Raw genomic sequence first — 22,869 nt, forward strand, 5'->3', positions numbered from 1 at the left:
TTCCTTTTTTTCATTCGTGAAGAGCTTTACTTCTTTTATAACGAGATGGAAATAAACAAAAAAAAAAAAAAAGAAGTACTGAAAGCTTGAGGGCTTTCAAAAAAATCTTAAAGTTTGAAATAAGAAAACATTTTATAAAATTTTTTCCTTATTTAAAAACTAATAAGAAAGGAAAGGAAGGGGAGTCGCTAGCTTCCTTCACAGAATAATCTCTTTTAATTTTTTTTTTTTTTTGGGTTTTCCTTTTTTAAATCTTAACTTCTTTCCTTTTTACAATTTCACAAAAGATTGACTTGAAAAGGTATGCACACATGCAAAGTCATTGATCAAAAACTATCGGGAATAATAAAAGTAATCTTAAATGTAAAAAATTTATTTTACCAAAAGATTCGTTCTGAAATGACAGAATAGATCGGTGTATCAAGTAAGTCAAAAAATCCAATTTTTTGCAATCTCTTGGTTAAAAGCGAAAATGAATGAATACACATTAGACGGATAAATAAACAATGAATATGGAACCTTAATGGATCTGTATGATAAAAGTGAGTTCATCTTAAGCCTTCTTGATGATTATATAGATCCGCACAAGGTTTACACTCTACCAGTTGTGTGGAGTAAGAAAAGGGCAATCAATCTTTCATAGTCTAATGGATAAGTTCCCGGTACTTTTGGATTATATTATATGTTGAAATTAAATCTAATTCTGTTAATGGCTCATATAATTTGTTTTAACTATTCAGTTTATCATGTGATTTTTTTATTCGAATTTCAATTCATTTCACTTTACAGCAGACATAATATATATTTATGTGAATTTTCAAACATGGCGTCCATTAATTGTGCCCACGTTTTATCTGCACTTTGCATTAGGGTTACGTTTTGTATTTGCGTTCACATTTTATTTCTTCTTCTTCTTTTTTTTCCCAATTCTTCGAAGACTTCAAATTTTTCCCCATATATTTTCCTAATTAAATTTCTTTTCTCTCTCATACTATTTTTATCATTTTATTTATCTTTTGTTTACCTTAGGAGTCCTGCATTGAATTCGAAAGACTGGTTACCGCTCAATGCGAAGCTCTTATCCAAGCCATACACGATAGACGTGAATATTTACTTGAAGCTATACGCATGGATAAGGATACAAAAATACGAATATTGAAGGTAAGCACATATACATACATACATACATATATTTTATATTTTTGTAGTAATTGCTTTGTAATGGAAAAACATTCATTTAATATCCTGTGCATGTATGCTTCCGTTTGCCCATGTAATTGTGTGTTTATTACACAGGATCAACAATCAAACTGCACTGGCAAACTACAACAGACCACGGGCTTAATACAATTTTGCATTGAGGCTTTGAAAGAGACTGACAGTGCCGCGTTTTTACAGGTAAGTTTCGGAATGCAAGGATTACTTAATTAATTAAAGTAAATAAAATAAATAAATAAATAAAAAAAAATTGAAAAATATTCGCTTCGGGGCGCATCATTTAAGGTAAATATATGCGAACATTACTCAAGTTTTTATTAATTGTGATGGCGACAGTGGAACAAACCAAAAAAATGTTACGCAAAGTATTCGCATAAATGAAATCTAAGGCCCTTTAAGTCTACTACACTACTTGGCCATTTTTAATTCAAGTAAAATATTATGTATATATGTGTGCGTGTGCGTATTTATTTGTTTATATATACATATTTCTTCTGAATAAATAAAATTACTTGATTGATAAGGCGTTTCCGCTCTTGAGCCCACGTGGGCCCACGTTCCATTCTTAGTCAAATATCTTAAAAATTTGCAGGATTATGAATTACAACAATAAAGGGAAATAAGTTCACTAAGCATTCCGTGACGATCAAGGGAACATGATTATTTTTGGCATAACTAGATGATAGACGGAATTATATTCTCTTTTGAAGCTAAGAATTAATCATTTCTACGAGAATAATAAGTGTTCCGGTAACTAGACTGGAACGAGAGCTCCTCGAAATACCAATACCAAATTTTCAGTTAATATCTGTGGTTTATTTTTCTTGTGAATATTACTATTTTCATTAAACTAATCATTAAACCAATTCATCCAATGGTGCGTGTAACTATCTTGGTCCTAGATAGTGTGAAATTAGTGACCTCAAGAAGTGGAATTACATGATATTAAATAAAGAGAAATAGTTTAGAATATGATAGTCAGGCGATCAGGACTATTACATATCTCACATCACTTTATGTAATACAACTTTTTGTCATAATATAGATCAATGCGGAATTACTACTATTCTGGGCCAATTTTCATCATAACATACAAAAAATTGGACCCTTTTATCATATCAAGACTTTCTTAGTCTTTATAAGAACGAAAGTTCAAAGAATGATTTCATGCCGTTCAAAATCCTCCTTCTTCGTTCAGTACGCCCAACACATTAGTTTATTATTTAACGTGTTTCTGTCGCTCTCTATATAGAATTCGAAGTGTAAATGCAGTTTTTGCAGAATTGAATCAATTCTATATAGAATTGCTTGAGGTTCCTATAGCTGTGAAAATAATGCCAAGTGTTTGCTTTTCAGATAAAAAACAATAACAAAAGAAAGGGAAGAAGAAAGAAAGGAGAAAAGAAAGAGGCAGAGAAAGATTTTTCGTACCAAAAAAAATACTTTGGTGAAAAAAAAATAGTAAATACCTATGTAGGGAACTCACTCAGTAAGTTTAATTTTTGCACTGTACAGCATTTGTGGTACAAAAGCCCACCAAAATTCAGTAAATGAATACAACATTCAGTACGAATTGAGATAAGCCCGTCTTTTATTGTGTCGAACGTTTCAGTGTCACTTTCTAAATCGATTTAAAGTTGCCTGTCTGTCTGTCTGTCTGTCTTGTTCTCTTGTGTTTAACCTAAAGGCTACAATTTTTTAGATATTTATAATTTGTTACACTGACGTGTTTTGTTGCAATCACTAACGCTGTTGAAAATGGTGGTCAAAATGGATGGAATCGCATCACTGTTTTGATGACTTTTCATGTATCGTCATTATATAAACAACGGCAGGGTGGTGTATTGCATTTAACAATGCAATATACGCTATAGTGTTTCTATTTGTTTTTTTATTGTGAAAATCAAGATTTTCTTTACATTACTTACCTTATTTCAGTAAAAGTAATTAAGCTATTGTTGTTTTGAATTCATATGTTTTGCCAGAGTAAAGCCAATGCTAATTCTACGGATAGAATTGCAGTCCTTCTGTCGAGCATTTTATCCGAATTCTATATAGAATGCGACGAAATCACCACTAGTATGTAAACACTAAATAATGCCAATTTTTAGCTAGCGGCCATAACAAATGTCCGTTTCAATTTCCTTTCAACACGCCTCGCCATTGGTCCAAAAAATGTTAGCGAATCTAATTCCATTGAAACATATTCCATAATTGTAATTGAACACAAATGTGCATGAACATACATCGGACGGACATACGGACAGATGGACAGATAGATATAAATCGCTACAGAATCGTTCGATATAATGTAAATAAGGTCCTTTCTAAGTCCTTCGGGTTGTTGCATGTGGGTGCGCAATCTTTATATATCCTGTAGCAAAAACAGCGTAAATCATGAAATCCTGCTCATATAAAGATATGGGAAATATTTAAATTAACTTATGGGTTATGCAATGACAACTTCGGCTATAATCCGTAAACTTGCGAGAGTTCAGAACAAATGCATCTAGATACACATATGATCTAAGTCCAAGCAGCAAATGATATTAGATTAGTCAGCTGGAAAGAAAGTTTCATTTTGTAGCTTTTTTCATTGGAGAGGACACGACTCTTGTCACAACGGAATTACCATATTGGTGATGAAATGCTAAAAAAGGGTCACTCAACATATATTTCATAATTTTCTTTCACATTTGATTCCAATTGATGTTTAATATTTTTTTTATTGTAGAGATGATGCAATCATATATCTGATTGATTAGTTCTAGATAGTGGTTGAAGAATTTAAAAAATTTCTTATTGTCATCTAATCGATCTACTTGACATCAAATGAACATTTATTGTTATTTTCTTAGGTTGGTTCGATGTTGATAAACCGGGTGGCAAACACTGATATGACTTGGCATCAGGAAGTGACTAACGCTGCACCGCGAGTGTCACCCATCGTTGACTTGACATTAGACGATGCATCCGTCTTGAGAGCTATAGATAATTTAAATTTTATACAAATGAAACGTAAGTTAAAACCCATTTATATATATATTCGTATTTAGAAAAAGCAGAGCAGATGGAGGCAGAAGAAAAGTCCATTTAACTATATTAACGTAGTCACTGCAATTAGTAGAATAGAAAGGCTGCTTTGCCTGATTGATTTTATTAGCATTTCTCCAGTAGGTAATATAAGAAAGACATATAATAGTGGAGCACATTTATGTATGTATAAGGCTTAAGGTGTTTACTTCTTTTTGCTTTTCTAAATTATTTTAAAATAATTGCCCGGACTCACTGTGTCTGCACATACTTGCTATTGCACGGCATATATAGTAAGTGTTTAAATTTATGTGTAGTCATTAAATAGTAATTTCTTCGCCTTTATAAGCAAACAGAAAGCATCACTTTGTGGAACATTAAAGAAACGTTTGCTTGAAAGAAGAAATTACTTTACACCTATAAATTTTTATTGTAGTGCATACATGCTTTCGTGTTCAGACAACAAGAGCAACAAGAGCTTACTTAGCACCACCACAGACAGCTGTGACACTACAAATTACTAAAAAAAAAAAAAAAAAAAACAACCACTCAGCACCCTTTTAAGAAATATTGTGAAATTTAATACTTTTTATGTTCACACAGCCAGTCAGTATAACCATTTACAATACATTAACTCAGTGCTAAACGGAAGATTTATGTGTTTAAGATTTATTTATATTTAAGAGCTAAGCCTTCCCTTTCATAGGCACATTTTATTTGTATTTATAAATTTGTAAGTAAAAAAAAAAAAAAAAAAATTCAAATAAAAAAAAAAAAAACTAATTTCTATTATTGTAATTTTTTTTCAATTTTTATCTTTTTCTCTTTCACACACATGCTGCTCTTGCTGCTAATATGAAAAAAAAAAAAAAAAAAAATTAAAAATAATGTATTGCTAAAAATCGTACAAAATCCTTTCTCATATCATTATATACATATTCATGTAACTTGTACATGTGTTTGTAAACGTTATTCTTATATTATCATAAAATCAATGCTTATATCAACTACGCATGTATATGACTTTACATGCAGCTGTCAAAGATGGAGATGAAAGATTACCAGCAGGTGAGATGCTTATGCTTGATGATAACATCACCAACAACACCTTTACAACCTCAATATTATCCACCAACACAGTGATTAATACATTTGATTTGTCCATGAACTCTTCTGATATGAAAACCTCAACATTACGTTCCAACAAATCCAATAAATCAACGACATCCTCATTGTTATCCCAGAAAATGAATGCATTTAAAAGATTAATCAACTATGACGAAACTCTCTCATGTATGCATTAAATATTTTTCTTTTTTTAATTTTTCTTTTTTTTTTTTTTTTGGTTTTTTTTTTTTCTTTTGTATTAATATTTAATTGAATTTCTTTGTTTTTCATATATATATATATAGTTAGTATCTTTCATTACGTTTTCATTTTGTTTTAAATTATATTTAAGCTTATGGTAATGGTTCCTTTTAGTCTCTTTTCTTTTGCGTTGTGAAATTGTTAACGCTTTAAAAGCAAGTTTAATGCTAATAATATCAATACATTGCTTATTATTTTTGCCGAACTTTTGGAACATGGTTAGTTTGCTTCTCATAATCCGAATCTTAACGCTTTACCGTATCACTCCCTCTCTGAGATCCTAGCGAATAATATTTTGCCAGCTTTTATTCTTGCCATGATCGATGGAGAGAATCGGAAGATTGGAGAAAAAATTTTTTTTTTTTATAATTGCGATGGATAAGTGTGAAGGTAATTCTGCAGGAGAGAGGACCTATTCCACAACTGATGTACCAGAAATTAAAGTTTGGGTATGGTCCAAGCCTTCCTCTCTGGGCAGGTCGAAACCTACCAAGCATCTTCACTTATTTAATGCCCCCGCATTTGGGAATACCACAGCCACCACCGGTACTCCTCAAAGGGTTGGGCCTTACACACTGTTCCGTTCAAAGTGTGCTTGAATATACCAGCTTTCACTGAAGTTTCTTACGTGGCAAGTTTTCCCCCGAACGATCCGGCAAGCACCAATGGACAGTTGTAGCCGGTGCAACCATCCTTACCCGCCCAAGTAGGTACAGATGGCATTGAGTAAGTGAGTCCGTGCTGTCCATAGTGTTGCTACGCAATGGTTCAAAATTATCGGCATTACGCGTGTCATTGTGTTCACATCTGCTTACGGATTATTATTACCTGCAGGGAATCCACCCTACTACTCGCTCCCTTGGATTACTTCTCCTTTTACAATAAGAAGTAATCAATGCAGCATACGCCAAACTTTATCATTCTATGCTCTCTTAAGCCTCTTCCATAACCGTAAAACTATATACTTTACCTCCTTTGTGATTGACCAAGCGGTGAAGAAATCTGCACGCAGACAACCCGCGACACTCTCGAAGAATTTCCAAGGAAAGGTACCCCGTCGACACCGTTGTAATATTTCCTGCCCCGGTTACATATATTAGATTGGGGAAAAAAAAATTCATTATTTTTTCGGTAGATGGCTGCACTGATAGATTTCTCGTAAAGTATCGCTCAAACAATTTCAGATTTATGCTCGTTGGAAAGGTGACATTTCGCAGTAAAAAAATTCTTTTGCTATTTTTTGTTTGGTGCATTCAGTTGTGAGTTACAGCGTGTTAAAAATGGAAGTGTTCCACCAGGACAACGCTAGGCTACACATATCTACAGTGACTCGCCAGAAACTTCGGGAGCTTGGTTGGGAAGTTTTAATGCATCCGCCATACAGTCCGGACTTGGCACCAAGCGATTATCATCTTTTTCTTGCATTGCAAAATTTCTTTAATGATTAAAAATTGGAGTCTAGGGAGGATTGTGAAAATCGACTACTAGAGTTTTTTGCAAATAGAGACCAGGACTTTTATGAGAGAGGCATTTTCAAGTTACCTTTAAAATGGCAACAAATCATACAACAAAACGGTGCATATTTGACCCAAATCGGACAATCCGAAGCATGTTAAACAAAGTCCTGAAGTTCATATAAAAATAATGGATTTCTTTTTCCCCAAACTAATATATTCCAATGTACATTTAAGAATTTTTTCGCAAGCCAACTTGCAATTGCGTTGACCGGATTTCACATTACATCTTACTGTTGCATGTAATTTCTATGGTTTTATATACTATTAATTCCGAACAAGTTCGAAAGTCAAAAAACGTTTACCCCACTCTACAGAAAAGCAAGCGAAGTGACTAAAGGAAAAATGAATGTGCGTACGAGTATTTCACATAAAAATAGCTTTTGATCAATCATCATACTTATAGCTCATAAAGGATAGCATTTTGGTTCAGTCTTCCGTATAAAGTTCTCTGTTGCAAATTAGTAACACAATTCTCTCTGGCCAGGCAGAGAAAACATAAAAAAGTGTTCGAAATACTTTTGGAAGAATGGAAAGTGAAGTTGTATGAGACAGCTGACACACAGCTGAAGGCAATATATTTACTATTTTGCATGAACATTTGTCTATGAGCAAGCTGTGTTCAAAATGGGTGCCGCGGTTGTTCATACTTAACACAACAATGTCTTATTGATTGAAATAATAAGGACTTTTTCATGCGCGATTTCACTGCACTACCGACTTAGGTCTGCGTTCATCCAAGTAGACAACAACCGGTGAAAGCGGTCCTAAAAGGTACTGTCACCAAAAGACCTATAGTTTGCAAACTGATTTTCAGAATATTTAGAATATTTGACACGCCTTGTCTAAAGGTTGGTACTATCAAAAAACCATGGGTCTGTCAACAGTGTTGCCATGCCTACGTCAAACCACAGAGCTATTGAGCGATGTGATGATTATTAAAAATTCGATTCTTCCAATGTTAATACAAAAAGAGAAGAGAATTCCCAAATTTTCGAAACGCAGGCTGTACATAGCGAAACTTGCCAACGCTCTTATTAATCTGTTTTCGTTTTCTTTCTTTATCGCCTAGTAATCAGTAGTTTATGGAAATTAAAAGGAAAACGAAATATTTCTGTTGCTTGAGCTTTGCAACAGTGATACTAAGATAGACGTGATAATGACTCTCTCTCTCTCTCTCTCTCTCGTTTGGAAGAGAAAACCTTATCCCTTCACATCTTCACTTTCTCAGTTCTCCTTGTTTTTTATGGCTTATTCAACTTTGTATTTTTTAACACTTTCCGACAAACATTACCAACGAAAAGTTCGCTTATATGAGGGCTAAGGGTGAAATTATGTTTAATATAAACTGTTTTGTGTAAATATGTGCTTATTATAATTTATTTAAGCTATTATTATTATTATTATTATTATTGTACATATATGTCTGCACCTACTTCATAGTTCAAATTTGTAAGCTGTTGGGTGTGGTTTTTCGGTTATTCTTATCCATTAATTTTACTCGATTTTGTTTTTGTTTAACAAATTTTTTCACTTTGATTTGGGTGTGCACGTGCTGTCTCCTTCTTTCTCCCACATACTTTTACTTACTGTTTGGGTTTGTTATTATCATTATTTACATGTTTTCCTTTTTTTGAATTATTTTAGCTTAAATCGAGAATTATAATTTATTGTCTGTTATAAAATGAAAATCTCTCCCACTTATTACTTATTGCCTTTCAACGCGCTATGCTATAATTAAGGTGTAACTTTGCGGCCGAATAGAATCCATTCCCTTATTACTTTCCTGCCACTTGACTTTTTGAAATTGAAATTTTCTAAAATAAACCTTAGTCATATCCTAGTCATACTATTGTAATATACTTTTACGCTCTGACAACATGTTTTATTTTTCTGGTTTCTTTTTTTTTTTTTTTTTTTTTTTTGCATTTCTGTTGTTTTCATTTTTCTTGAAACGTTGATTATGTGGTTGCAGCCCCATTGCCACCAGCAATTATACCCGAAGATTGTTCAGCGGAAAATAATTCTGTAACGGTAGCGTGGCAGGCACCAAGTCATTCATTTGTCGAAGGTTATGTGCTAGAATTGGATGATGGCAGCGGTGGTGAATTTCGGGTAAAATAAAAATATTAAAAAAAAAAAAAATTCTCCTTTAAATTTAAAATTTTTTATATGAATTAATAAGAGAGAGTGTGTAAATTATGTGAAAATGTAATTTAATTCAATTTCTCTGAAATTTTATTTGATTCGCATTAAGCAGGAAGTGTACTGTGGTAAAGAAACTATATGCACTGTAGATGGGTTGCATTTTAACTCCATGTACAATGCTCGTGTCAAGGCCTTCAATAGCGCTGGCGAAGGTGAATACTCTGAACTAATTGGCTTACAAACGGCTGAAGGTAAGTTCAAAGCTCTCTTATTACAAAGCAAGCGGAAAAATTCAATATGTTTGCCTCTCTTTTTATTTATTTTGCGCTTTTTATTCCTCACAACTAAAGAGGATGGTGTATTAAATCGCTTGCTTTAATGGCAACCTTTAGAGATATATGCTAGGTATTAGATAAAATATGCGAAAATTTTCTTCATCTCTCAACTTGAGATTATTAAATCGTTTTAAACATTCCTACCATATTTACAGGATTTGTCTGTCCGTCCATCCTTTCATATATAGCAGTACATTCACTTTAAAGAAAAAGAGTTAAACTTCCAAAACCAGATTTAAATAAGGGGCGTCGTGTCTGCCAGAGCACTGTAAACAGAGCTTGATTTGAAAAATAGTTAAAACTGAGAGGAAGGCAAATAGAGAATTTTATAAGTAGCTAAGAGCATGTAGGACATATCCTCCCACACTTTAATGGAACATATATTTAATCTGATTTATGTAATTTATAGATGTCAAGTATTTAAAATGGCTTTTTACTTCTACACAAGCCTTATGAAAATCCATTTGCTGGCTGCGCATCACTAATTTCCAGCTAATCGACGATCAACTCCTAGAATCCGCACTCGTTAGATTTTTGACGTACGTCGTCAAGTCTTCCTGCGGTTTTGTTGCACAAACCATCCAAATATACAGAGCAAAGCCATGCAAGGCGCTCTCAGTTAATAAAATACTTCGAAGTTTCTCTAGAATGTATATGAGTGAGGTGACGAATAACCCATGATTCGTCCTAAATCGAATGCGATTTTATTTATTTATTTTTTTTTCTTTACTTGCAACGATACAAAAATTTGAAAGGTCTAGTTAGCCAGTCAGTTAACTTAGTTAACGTCTTTTATAATCACTGCAAAATGCCTATGGAACCGTAAGGCGGACGCCTTTTAGACAATTTTCACTTTTTTTTTCTTCCTTTTCTTGGTTTAATTTCCATTTCAGCCTTGTAATTGTGTTTGTTAACTATCGCACGCTTGATAAACGTTTGGCCATTTGCCCATTTTATTCATTGCCGTACTTTGCATAAACTCTGCGTCGTTCTTACCAAGAAATGCAAAGATAAAAAGAAAAAAGAAAGAAAAAACGAAAAGCTAACTAAAAAAGGCACCAAAGGATACTTTATCGTTGTCGTACTTTCATGCGTGAGTGTCAGTTGGAAAATTGTCTTTTAGCGTCGACAACTACTAGCACTTGTTATCAGCTGTAGTAGTAACAACAGCTTATCTTTGGTGTTCAGACTCGTTCCGTTAACAATGATTGATACCTTTTTCGCCTTTGACAATTTGTCGCCTTACAATCGTCTCTTCTCATGTTAACAAGCAAGCATACAGGCATACAAGCCTTGATACCGTGATCCTAAAAGGTTTCATTGTTGTCTATCGTTAGGCATGTTGATGATATTTAAGTAAATTTTAATTTAAATGAATTCCTGTTTAATTTATGAAACGGCCTTAAGGACTTCTCGTAATAGTCTAGTCGACGAATAGAGCTGTAACGTTTACAACGAGAAAATTGATTAGTTCTTTTAATTATTTAACTGAAAAAAATAGCTGAAGCATGCATAGCACCATCGTCGCAAAGCAAGTATGACTAAATGTAAAGCAATTGAGTTTTTATTTTTTTTATTTTTTTTTGTTTTACTAATAGAAACGTTGATGGTTTAATTTTCTTAAAAGGTTTTTAAATAACGTGTTCATGCATAAACGAAAAATGAAAGTGCACGGAAGTTAATGAATTCATTTTAAAATTTTACAAAAAAAAGATATTTTAAAAGAAATTAAGAAATTTCAAAAATAATCAAAAACTCCATCATTTTCATTAATCAGACAAAGTAAGTAACTATTACAATGCATTCAGTTTAGTCATTTGAAAGGCAGTTTTTCAATGTAAACCAAAGTCATTAAAAAAATTGGATATATTTTTATGTTTGATTGGATTCATAGGAGATCTCAACCGGAAGGTTTATTAAACTTATGCGTCAGTCGCTCTGTTTGATGTTTGCTTTTGGAGTGCTTATGGTCATTGGTATTGAAGTGGAATACCTGAAAATTGGCTTATATGTCTTTTGTTGCTTACGACGAACCAAATTAGTGAGCGGACGTTATTTGGCCGCGAGAAAAATAAGAGTTCAGTCCACACCAGCAAAAACAGTGACTGCATAATACCTGTTGATTGCAAGGACACTTTTAAATTTGATCGGGAAGTAGGTGAAATGTTCCCAGTTACTAGGATTTCTTGCAATTTTTGTGAATCAGTTCAAGATGATGGAAAACGATGGTTCAACCTAAGGCGAATTTAAGTTTCTTAACTTACTTATCTCAGTAAATTGGCACTTTCACCGAATGTGCTAAGGTAATCCAACTTCGCAAAATTCCCGTACTATCTAAAAATTGTCTTTATGTCACACGATCGCATTATAACAAAGTCTAACTGTAGAGCTGTCTTTCACGCCGTTCCTGATATTCTTATCCTTAAGTCGAGCTGTCAAAAACATTATATTCCCTTTCACTTCCACTTCGCGTCCTTCATCGTGCTTTTGCAAACGAAAGATATGCCTTGAGTGTTTGGGTATGTGAATAGAAATTAAACGAACTGTTCTTGATGTTTTTACTTTTAAGTCGAACCTGCAAAAACGTTACCTTTTCTTTCTTCTCTCTTTCACTTGCATTTCACTTCGACAATCGCCGCATTATAAGTGTAGGGAACGTCGCATGTATGATAGGATACGAAGGAAAGTGTAGAAATGCATAATCATCTGTGAAAACGAAGATTTTCAACTAGAACGTCTGACAAGTCAAAAAATTTCGGGTAGGTCTGTTGCATTCCATGGCCATTAATACTTTTGCAAGGAATTGCTTAGCAGAGCATTTTAATTGAATTTTGTTATATCGAATCAGAGATAAGTCGATATTCATCCACATCAAGAATTTAAAAGAAAAGAGAGCGCGATGGCGATGATGTATTCAATTATTCGGCCCAGAGAACCAATGCAACCCAAGCAAACGGTATCCGTGTGGCAGAAAATTTTAGAACAGAATTGTTACAGATACACAGCATCTATCTACCAGCTTAGCTACATTCCAACATGCGATAACTAACCGTCTTCCAGTGCATGTTCGACAATTCATTTTCCATAGTCTATCTGCGAATGCATCGAACTTTGTCAGTGCGGCTTTTACAAAAGGTTAATGGGATCGTTTAATAATACAGTTGAAACAGCTACAACGGAGCCGACTTCACTGGAATCTTATGAAACGATTTTATTATAAAACTTGCATTTGCATTTAACTCGAAATTAAATCTTTTAGTTGACGCTGACTTATACTGATCTCTTACAAAATGACGTAGTTACTTTTTTTTCTAATAAATAGACATGTGTTTATATATATTTTATTTTTTATTCTTATATTTTAATCTTATCATTATTTTTTTTTTCTGATAGAGATGTATCTTACATTTAGTTTATTTTTTATATTTACTGCGTCATTTTTATTAATTTATTTTTTATAAATACGCATATGTTTATTTGTAATTTATTTTTTATATTCACACCTTTATTTTTCTTTTTTATAAATCATGTACTTCCTCTTCTTCTGTTTTTTTTTTTTTTATTTTTTCCCTTTTGTTTTTACTTTATTTTTCTTTTCCTGTTTTGAACTTTTTTATATTAATTTTTTTATTTTTTTTTTTATATTGACTCTCTTGTTTATATATTTTTGTTTATAAATAGACATATTTTTATTTTTATTTCATATTTACTTTTACTTCTTACTATTTTTTAAATAGACAACAAGCAGATTTGTTAGAAAATTGGCCTCTTATGAGCTTATTAACTTCAAAATTATCCTCTATCTAAATAAGATCTCTTCTGTTCAAATAAAGGGTGAACGTAGCTCTTTTCAAAGTAAAAGGATTGACTTTACTAGGTAGACCTGGCCTAGCCTCATGTTTATCGACTCTTTTTAGATAGATATCAGCCTTTGTTAATCTAAATGTCTACAATAATTCATGAAAAATCGTACTTGCTTTGACTTAAGGGTATAATAAAATACAAAATATTTTACTTAAACCCCGTACATAAATATATTCTCGTTTAGAAAGCTCTCTTCACCATAAATATGTGGTATTGTCGATGGTTAAGCTAATAAGAAAATAAAACATCAATAACTGAATTGAACAGTTAGCATAAAACCAATAAAAGAGTGTACTCAACCATTCACTCAAACATCTATTCATTCATTGCAACTGCACTGAAAGATGAGAATATTAAGTAAAGATGATATGAAATGAATGAAAAGAAAAGCTAGTATTGCCCACAATGCAGCATACTTTGCGGCATAGATAATTACACACAACAACAGTAAGAGCAGTAACAATACAATGAATACAAGCAGCCACACAACAGCTTTAGCAGATACTTATAAAAGAACAAAAGGGAAAGAAAATATAATCAAATTAAAGATACTCTTGTCCATCCTTAACACGACCGTGTCCTTCTTTGCCTTGATGTTCTGCTTTACGTCTTTTTCTTTTGTTTTCCTTCGCAAACATAAATGCCGGTGATTTCTATTGATTGTTAAATTCTTTTCTTTTTTCGCATTCGCAGTTGCTTGGTTCACTTTCGATCCTGTATTAAGCGGTGGTCCTGGTTCCGGTCTTATCTTTAGCAAGAATAATGCAACAGTTTCCGTTGAAGGTTGGGAACATCGTGTTGCTTTAGGTTCAGTGGGTTTCTCACGTGGCATTCACTATTGGGAATTTACTATCGATAATTACACAGCAGACACAGATCCAGCCTTCGGTGTAGCACGCATTGATGTTAATCGCAGTAAAATGTTGGGTGAGTACTATGAAAAGAAGAAAATGAACAAGGAAAAGTAAACAACAAAAAAAAAAAAAAAATTCGCTTAAACGTAAAAAATGTTAAGATGCATTTATTTTATCTCAGCTTGTTTAACTTTAATTCTATGTTTTTTGTTTTCCTTAGAATTGATAAACTGAGGGCTTAAAATATTTACACATATACCTAGAACTCTATTGGTACACTTACTCACATATCAATAGGAAATATGTTCTACTTAGAAATTCAGACGTTTATACGCAGACCGTTCATATATATATATATACGCATATATATGTACGCATATATATATATGTATGTGAAGAAAAAAACTTTTGTTATAAGTTTCCCGTACAAGTACGTGGTTACAAACAAACATTGCTACATGCAGCTTAAATATAATATACTTAAGATATACGTTCTCCTGGCGTAGAGTCGTGCGTGAAACGAACGTGTAACACGTACCTACCGAGTCATCACGTCTAAAATGTCTTCTAGCGTACGCGTTACTTTTTATTTTTGTTTTCCCTTTAAAAGTGTTGGAAAATATTATTCCTGTACATGTGTACGTGTTGGTATTTCCAAAGTGTTCAACATTGTAAAGCTTATTGTTAACAAAAAATTGCAACTTTTTTTTTTCTAACGAGCTGCTGCTAAGTAACAAAGTTTATACGCAGTTGTGTTGGCATCAATGTCAGTTACTTAAGAATATCGCGCTACTAATATGAAACACAACAATAAAAACTTTTTACCAACTATTCCTCGATCCCTTGTGCAACTTAAAGATTGATATGAAAGTAAAGAAGTTTGCCTGTACATGCGTATGTTTATTTCTCTTTAGCATCCTCTTCGGTACGGAATCTTGTATGAAATTTTAATTTAAAAACTTGTTATAAATGCAGCATAACACGCGTCAGGTGTAAGTTGCAAAAGAACAAATGTGAATTTTATTTCTAGCTTAGGGCGAATTTAGGTTACACCACTAGCTGCTGCATCTAAAATACACTCTAAAGTATTTCATATAAAATACATTTTTTTTTTTTTTTTTCAATTGCTTAAAACAATGTCACCCGCCATTTGTTAGCATAAATATAGTAAGTAAAAAGTTTAGATTTATGAATTTACTTATTAACGATTTTGTTGATATCATCATTCAAAAAAGGATCGTCAAAAAGGCTTGAAAAATTTCATCTGCTATCCGTCCTCTCGTCTGGCCCGAACTTGCTAGTGTACACGATTATTTTAGCTAAATAATTAGACTTTGTACGAAAATTCATTAATAATAAAGTGTATAACTTAGCTTCCGCCGTGGATGGCGTTAGTGGTGACGGAAATGTACAGATGTAGTCATCGCACACTCTTGTCAACGAAATATCATCGAAACCTTGCTTAATTTGTGTTCGTTATTCTTAATTGAAGAAGCCAGTCTATCAGCAAAACTTTCATCATTTGCAGGAGGTTTTGTTTTCTACTTCAATATGAGGAAATTTTTTTGCTGAGGCTTATAGAATGCTCTGAAATACCTACGACGAGGCCCCGTATAGTGAAGGAACATTTCGTGAATAGTTATTTGAAATTGGCCGAAATAAACACAGGCGATCGGTATCGGAAAGCAACTTATATATTTAAGACGCGTCGAGGGACACGATTCTGCAGCAAAACAATGCTGCAAACTCATGTTGCAAAGTCTGTCAAAACTTATCTCTCTTTGAGATCGCTATCCCAACGAGGATATTCTAATCCTGCCGTGTTCTCCAGCCATTGAATGGCACGCGGCCTGGCCAAGCAGCACTTCCTTATAAGTAAGTCAAAATGCATCAATACGTAAATCGCCTAAAAAGATGAGCAACTTTTTCGATGTGGAATTTATACGTTGCCCAATAATATAGTAAGAAACAACCGCCAGTAATGAATAATATATTGAATAGTAAATGAATATAACAAATTTTTTTATAATAAACTCTTGAATGTTGAACAGAAAAAATAGTGGAACTAAAATCGCGCAGCTAATATTTGGCACTTCAACTAGGTTCGAATTCTAGAATTAATTACACAAATAATGTCACTGAAGTGGAGCATCATTAAACGTAATCTCAGAACAAAGAACCCAAGAGATGGATTTTTATCGCATCATGTACTGCCTAGTCCGTTTCGCCTGTTTTGTAAAATGTACTGCCCTTGAATTTTCCTTTCAATAAATTTGATGACTTTCTAAATACCTATAGAATTGAAAAAACCTTCAAAAAATGAAAAAATGTATTCTGTATATAAATCATATATGTTTTAGTTGACGAGGAAAGAGTATACTATTAGTTTGGGCGAAGAACAGAAAGCTTCTTTTTCGAACAGATTTATTGTTAGCCAGCAGACACATGCCCAACTCAGAGTGGCAGTACGCTTGCTCAAGAATAGAGGTTGGGAATTGTTGTAGCAGTATCTATATTACAACTTGGTTTGCCACGTTGATCGGGGTTGGAAGCGTTGGCATGTTCACCAAATGAACAATTATGGTCCACATTGTCGGTTCTTCTGTGAGTGAAGAGAGTTCATTAAGATTACAATCGGTTAAATATTAGGAGAACCGATTACCAGCGGAATCCAACTATGACGATGCAAGTCACGCAAGTATAAATGTGGTGCAGAAAAACTCTGAACAACAAAATTTGATCCAAGAAAACTTAAGAATGATAAACAAGCCTTATGTAGGTGAATGGAGTTCGACTGAAGAACTAATAGAAGCGGAAGGCAAGTAAGGTACTAACGGCTATCGGCAAGCAATCTATCGGGAGAGGTCACGGCGACTAAAGCCAAAGACGTGTTTTTCAAACCTATCAAAATATTTTATTTCTTATGTTTTTATTATTCTTGACATTACAATAACTTGGACTAATTCCACGTTGCGCAGAGATATACTATGTATGCAGAGTTGTAGCAAAGTAGAATAAAGAATCAAGAGAATAAATATGTACAAAAAGATAAATACATAGACATTTGTATAATATAAAGAGAGTTCTCCCCATGAATTTTCGCTCTTCATTCTATTTAATATAGATATATAGCAAATTTTAGAGGATCTCTCTGAACAGCTTACTTGGACTCTAAAAAGAGATATACTCTTGGATCAATTATGAGAATACCTATGCTTAACTTAACTTTAATTTATAATTTAGTTATAGAAAGACAATGTATAAGCTGAAGCAGGACTATTATGCAAAGACACCGGTCGAATTTTAAAATCTCAAAGTGTCGTTCTTCACCTAATGGAAGACACTTAAACTTCCTACACAAACCTTTTTGGCCTAGTTGCCTAGATGTTACCTTGCCTCGATTGTCTTATTCGCACAGTCTCGATTATATCTATATATATTATTATTAATTTAGCCAGAGAATAAATTCTAACACTTAAGTCTTAAAGCACTAGCATCTAACGGTTTCGGCTTTATTAAAACCTAGAGTTGCTAGTCGAGTTGCTACTCGGCCACGCGAGCGATCAGATATAAGTTTAAAATGGCGAATACTTCAGATCCGTAAAATAATAAATTATTACCCACTGCCGAAACGTATAATTGACTTTATTTGGAAAAGTGTATCTTGTGGTAAAACCCATTCTAAAATCTGATCGCTTAATGATTTGATATATTTGAAAATTAAGAAAAAAAAAAAAAATTAAAAGAACCTGACGTTACACACAAACTTTTACTGGCTACTATTAGACTTCTCGACAAAGTGTCGCTTTAAACGATTTTTGGTTTCCCGTTTTCTTTAATTAATTGCTCAATAGAATCTGAAACAATTCGATTGATTCGATTTCAAGTGAATGCCTTAATTGCAATCAATATTTTAATCTTGACCGAAGTGCTATTCATTTCTCGCTATTTTCTATTACCTTACCTTTGCTTTCCCCTTTACGTTTCCTGTCACTTAATAAAAACTTTTGCTTTCAAGTTTTTCAAATAAATTGAAAAAAAAAAAAATAAATAAATAAATAAAAGAAAAAAAAAAAGTTTTTCATTTTATTCTTTCTCATGGCTTTCAATTTTCTTTACTAATAGAAAACGAGGCCAATCGTTATTGGTAGCAGTTAGCTTCAAAGATTGTCAAGTGGCCAAGTTATTTCACCATTGTCACGCCTTTTGTTGCTATTTTCCCATAGACAAGTGCATTTTTAAGCCACCGAATAGAAAATCGAATAAAACAAAAGCATTATTATCTTTGTCATTCTATCGCGTTTCGTTGCAGGCTATAAAAAGTTTTTATTGTGTTTTCGTCGAGAATTTCTTTTGAACATCGAAACAAACTCAATATGAAACTGTTTTCTTTATAAATAGCTTTAGATAATAAAATTTTTCCGACCACCAACGGGAAAAACTGTAAAGAAGGAAAGCAAAGACAAAATATAAATAAGAGTTTGAATGATTAGCTGGGGAAAAGCAAAAAAAAAAACAAATTTGTTTTTTAAAACTTTTTATTGCTTTTTTATTGAAAATCCATTAACGTTAAAATTTTGTTTTATTTTATCCTTAAAAGCTTTTCGTTACTTTTTAATGGAGCGTTGGTTCTGTTCTCCCTTTTTTGACATGTCCTTGCTTTTCTTATACCTTTGCTTTTTATATTCATTCATTCGTATTATATTTGCAGGTAAAGATGAAAAATCATTTGCTATGTATATTGATCGACAGCGTTCGTGGTTCCAACATAATTCAGTGCATGAACGTCGCGTCGAAGGTGGCATTAGCACAGGCAGCACCATTGGCGTGTTGCTCGATTTGCAAAGACACACTTTAAGTTTTTTGGTTAATGGTATGCCTCAAGGCTCTGTAGCATTCCGTGATCTCTATGGTGTTTTCTATCCTGCCGTCAGTATTAACCGTGGCGTTACTCTAACATTGCATACCGCCTTAGATGCACCACAAATGGATTATTTTTAAAAACTTATTAAAAGTTTCCAAAGAAAATGACAATTTAATGAAATATTCTCTTTAAGAAAGTAAGTGTATGCGTGTGTGTGTGTGCGTGTGCGTGTGTTTATATATATATATACAATGTTACTTGATCTTCAATTACTTAACGTAAACGATTTTGTAAATTAAATTTTTTAAAATTTCAAAGAAACGAATTAAAGTGAAAAATGTTTATAGATGTGCTTATGATTGTGAAATTTTCTCTCGTCGCTTAACACATATCCCTTATAGGTAAATAAGAAAAGTTCTTTATGTAAATGAAAACTGAAAACAAACAAAAAAAGAAAAAAACTATAAATCGAAATCAATTAATCTAACGTTGAAAGTGTGCGTAATTTTTTTGAACGAAACAAAAAATTAAATCCAATAAAAAAAATCAATCAATAAATGCTTATAGGTGTAAAAAAAAAAAAAAAACAAACAAGAGCTCACAGGCCTTTAAAACACTTTAATCTGTGCAGTAAGTTTAGCTGCTTATTGGGAAGCGATGGAATCACATAGACACATTTATTAACTCACGAATTGTTTTTCTATCATTGGGCAAAAGTAGGCGGGAAATTCATTTTGTTAAAAATTACGCAACATCCAGAAGGCAGCTTTAGAAGCATTATAGAGCAAATATATTGTTGATGATGAGTATGAAATTCTGAATCGATGTAGGCATCTAAAAAATGGGCTAAACGAGTCAATGGACGCACTTATAATAAATCATACGCTGAAACGCCTTTAATGAAAATATCAAACTTCCCCGTACATTTGACCTCTCTCACCTAATATTTACTTATTTTTTTTAATATTCTAGAATATCGAAATTTCATTTGTTTGCTTTGCCCTTAAAAATAAAATTGAGCTCAATGCAATTCACCAAGAACATCCAAGAGCAGTCCTGTTCCCACTTGTCCATAAATTTTGGAACATTTTCTTTCGCTTTATATTGTTTATCGTGGGAGCAATTGAAAATTCTATCATATCACCAGACGTCAGAGATCGATTGTAATGTTTAAAGTCTTCATCTAATCCACGTAAGATTCCCAGGTGATACTTCAAATTCCCGAAAATTTACCAACAATTACGATAGAAAATGAAAGCATTGGGGTACAGATTGCCCCAATTCGTAGCCACTGATCAACTTTGAGTAAACTATAAACCGCGCCTTCCTAATCCGAGTAAAATATAAAATGACAAATTATTGAAATTTTGAAAAAATGGGAAAAATTGTAAAAAGAAAAAAAAATTAAAACACTATTAGCAAAAATCTATAAAAATCTATTCAGAATTTGAAACAAAAAATGATTAAATCTACTTAAATTATTGGTCCGCATGAGGCCTTTGCAAGGCTTATAATTATCCTAAAATTTTGACATATATATGCATTGACTTGAAGTTGAAGGTTAGTTCCAAGAAAGCCGACTTTTTCATTTGTATTACAGTAAGGCCATTAACATTGTCGAACGAGCTTACTTAGTGCGGTCTGTAGATTGAATAAAAGAAAATATGACGGGACAGACAAGCTTTAGTCGATTCAGAAAGCGATTCTACATCGATCGGTATAATAGAAGAGGAGTTTACCTCAAGCCTTTCTGGTTGTTCTCGTCATTCAATTAAATACAATTTTTAAACTTGTGTGTAAATTGCTTAAAAAATTAATTAAACAAATGACAAAAAAAAAAAAAAAGGAAATGTTTGAATTATTAGCTAAAAATGCATAGTAATTAAGTGAAAAAAAAAACAAAAAACAGAAAATTTGCAAAGCGACAAAAGCGTCATGAGTGTTTGAAAGATAAATCCAAGCACATTATTGCAATAACAAAAATTCCGTAAATTTAATTAGCAGAAGCAAAAAATAATGATAAAAATGATAATTACTGCACATATGTACATAAACATGATTAACAGTAAATATTAAAACCAATTTTAAATAAATCCCAAAAACAATACTTAAAGTATCGCAATGCATTTAATCAAATATTTAATTATTGTACCAAAAAATATATAACAAGGAAATGAATCAAAATAAAATTAAAAGTAATAAGTAACACAACAAATAGAAAAACACTTACGCTCTAAACGCTTCAATATGATCTCTGTTACCTTACTATTTACGACGAACCTTATCGCCGGGTGTGTCAATGGATCAATCGGAACAATTTTTCATCGTCTTTGGAAGTACTTTTTACGAATTTCGGAACAATGCCGTTTGTTGCGAATTACGGACATCGTGATTACGGCATTACTTCCTGACCTTTAGTTATCACCAAACACAGGTATATCAATATTTATAATACAAGGTGTTAACCGAAGTTTCTCCCATTCTTGCTTGATTTGCCATTTTGTTAGAACATGATATTCTAACGGGACTGAATGGCACTTTAGTGACTGTCATAGATTGTTATGTTGCGATCTGGTGCAGATGCTCCTGTCGCGCGTAAGAACGTTTTTTACATATAAGATTTTTGGTTCGACCGAATGATGATAAAATAATGAAAACCGAAAAAGAACTCGCTATCACTTTAATGAAGTAGGATGGTTTTCGCATGCGGGTCTTTCATTCTTAGCTTTAGAAAAAAATCCTTCATTTTGGCAAAGTTGCGAGAGTAAGTTAGAAAACGCTTTTCCCAAAATCTTCTGAGATGTCTCTATATAAATCTGTTGATTTCCTATACACGCTTACTTGATATAACTCCGCTTAAATTTTGTCGAGTTGTCCAAAGTATTTAGAAAAACCGACTCAAGCTTCTCCGCAAGAGTTCTTTCCGTAATTAAAGTATGATCCTACTGCACTGGGAGTTAAACCTAGGTATGTTTACTTGTTATGTTGCGTTGTTTATCTACCAAGCCTTGCTATAATCCACATTTCACATCTTTAATTTTTTAAAATATATTTTTTTTATCCGAAAATCGTCATCGATATTTAGATTTTAGGGCTTACATCTCCCTTTCTTGATTTAATTGCCATTTCCATTTAATAGTTCATAAGACAAGCATAGTTATTATAAATTCCCCCTTTTCTCCAGTTCCTACAAAATTTCTAATTAAATTTAAAGATAAAGCGAAATAAAAAGATAAAAAAGATAATTTGACAGAATCTCCTGCTACTATCACCGGTAAGAAGATATTTTTTAGATGCTTTTGCAGTTAAATCTCTAGCGAACCTCTTCAAATCTCTTCGATAAGAAGTAGCAGTTGTAAGCTGTTATTGTCGCCATTTCTATCATAAAGTTTTCGCTTGTTTCATCTGCCTTTCCAAACTCAAATTTAGTGTTTTCTACGTCTTTGCGACTAGTAATCTAGAGCTAAGCAGAAGCTCCTAGTTCTGGTTATAGCTCGCTAAGTGAACGAATATCTTTACGTCGTTTGACTGCCTTCCGTCTTATCAAACTTTGCGCTTCTTTGTCGTTGTCTAGATTAACTTTGAAGAGATTTAATTTTCATCCCGTCATGCTTTATTGCATGCTACTGATGTACAATTGATTATAAGCGTTCAACTTTATTCTATATAAA

General features: G+C 32.9%; 1 protein-coding gene across 1 annotated transcript in view; it reads left to right on the forward strand.

Annotated features, from left to right (window-relative positions):
- LOC119632901 (E3 ubiquitin-protein ligase TRIM9) overlaps positions 1-19,864 on the forward strand; it is a 158,241-nt gene extending 138,377 nt beyond the window's left edge. The window contains exons 2-9 of the mRNA XM_038026057.1: positions 1,030-1,161; positions 1,297-1,398; positions 4,077-4,236; positions 5,287-5,544; positions 9,109-9,248; positions 9,394-9,532; positions 14,174-14,407; positions 19,046-19,864. Coding sequence (XP_037881985.1) covers positions 1,030-1,161; positions 1,297-1,398; positions 4,077-4,236; positions 5,287-5,544; positions 9,109-9,248; positions 9,394-9,532; positions 14,174-14,407; positions 19,046-19,335 — 1,455 coding nt within the window. The 3' untranslated portion in view covers positions 19,336-19,864. The remainder of the gene's footprint in view (positions 1-1,029; positions 1,162-1,296; positions 1,399-4,076; positions 4,237-5,286; positions 5,545-9,108; positions 9,249-9,393; positions 9,533-14,173; positions 14,408-19,045) is intronic.
- Positions 19,865-22,869: the final 3,005 nt, after the last annotated feature.

The sequence above is a fragment of the Glossina fuscipes genome, unplaced genomic scaffold (genome assembly GCF_014805625.2).
Source record: "Glossina fuscipes isolate IAEA_lab_2018 unplaced genomic scaffold, Yale_Gfus_2 2, whole genome shotgun sequence".
Classification (NCBI taxonomy): Eukaryota; Metazoa; Arthropoda; class Insecta; order Diptera; family Glossinidae; genus Glossina; species Glossina fuscipes.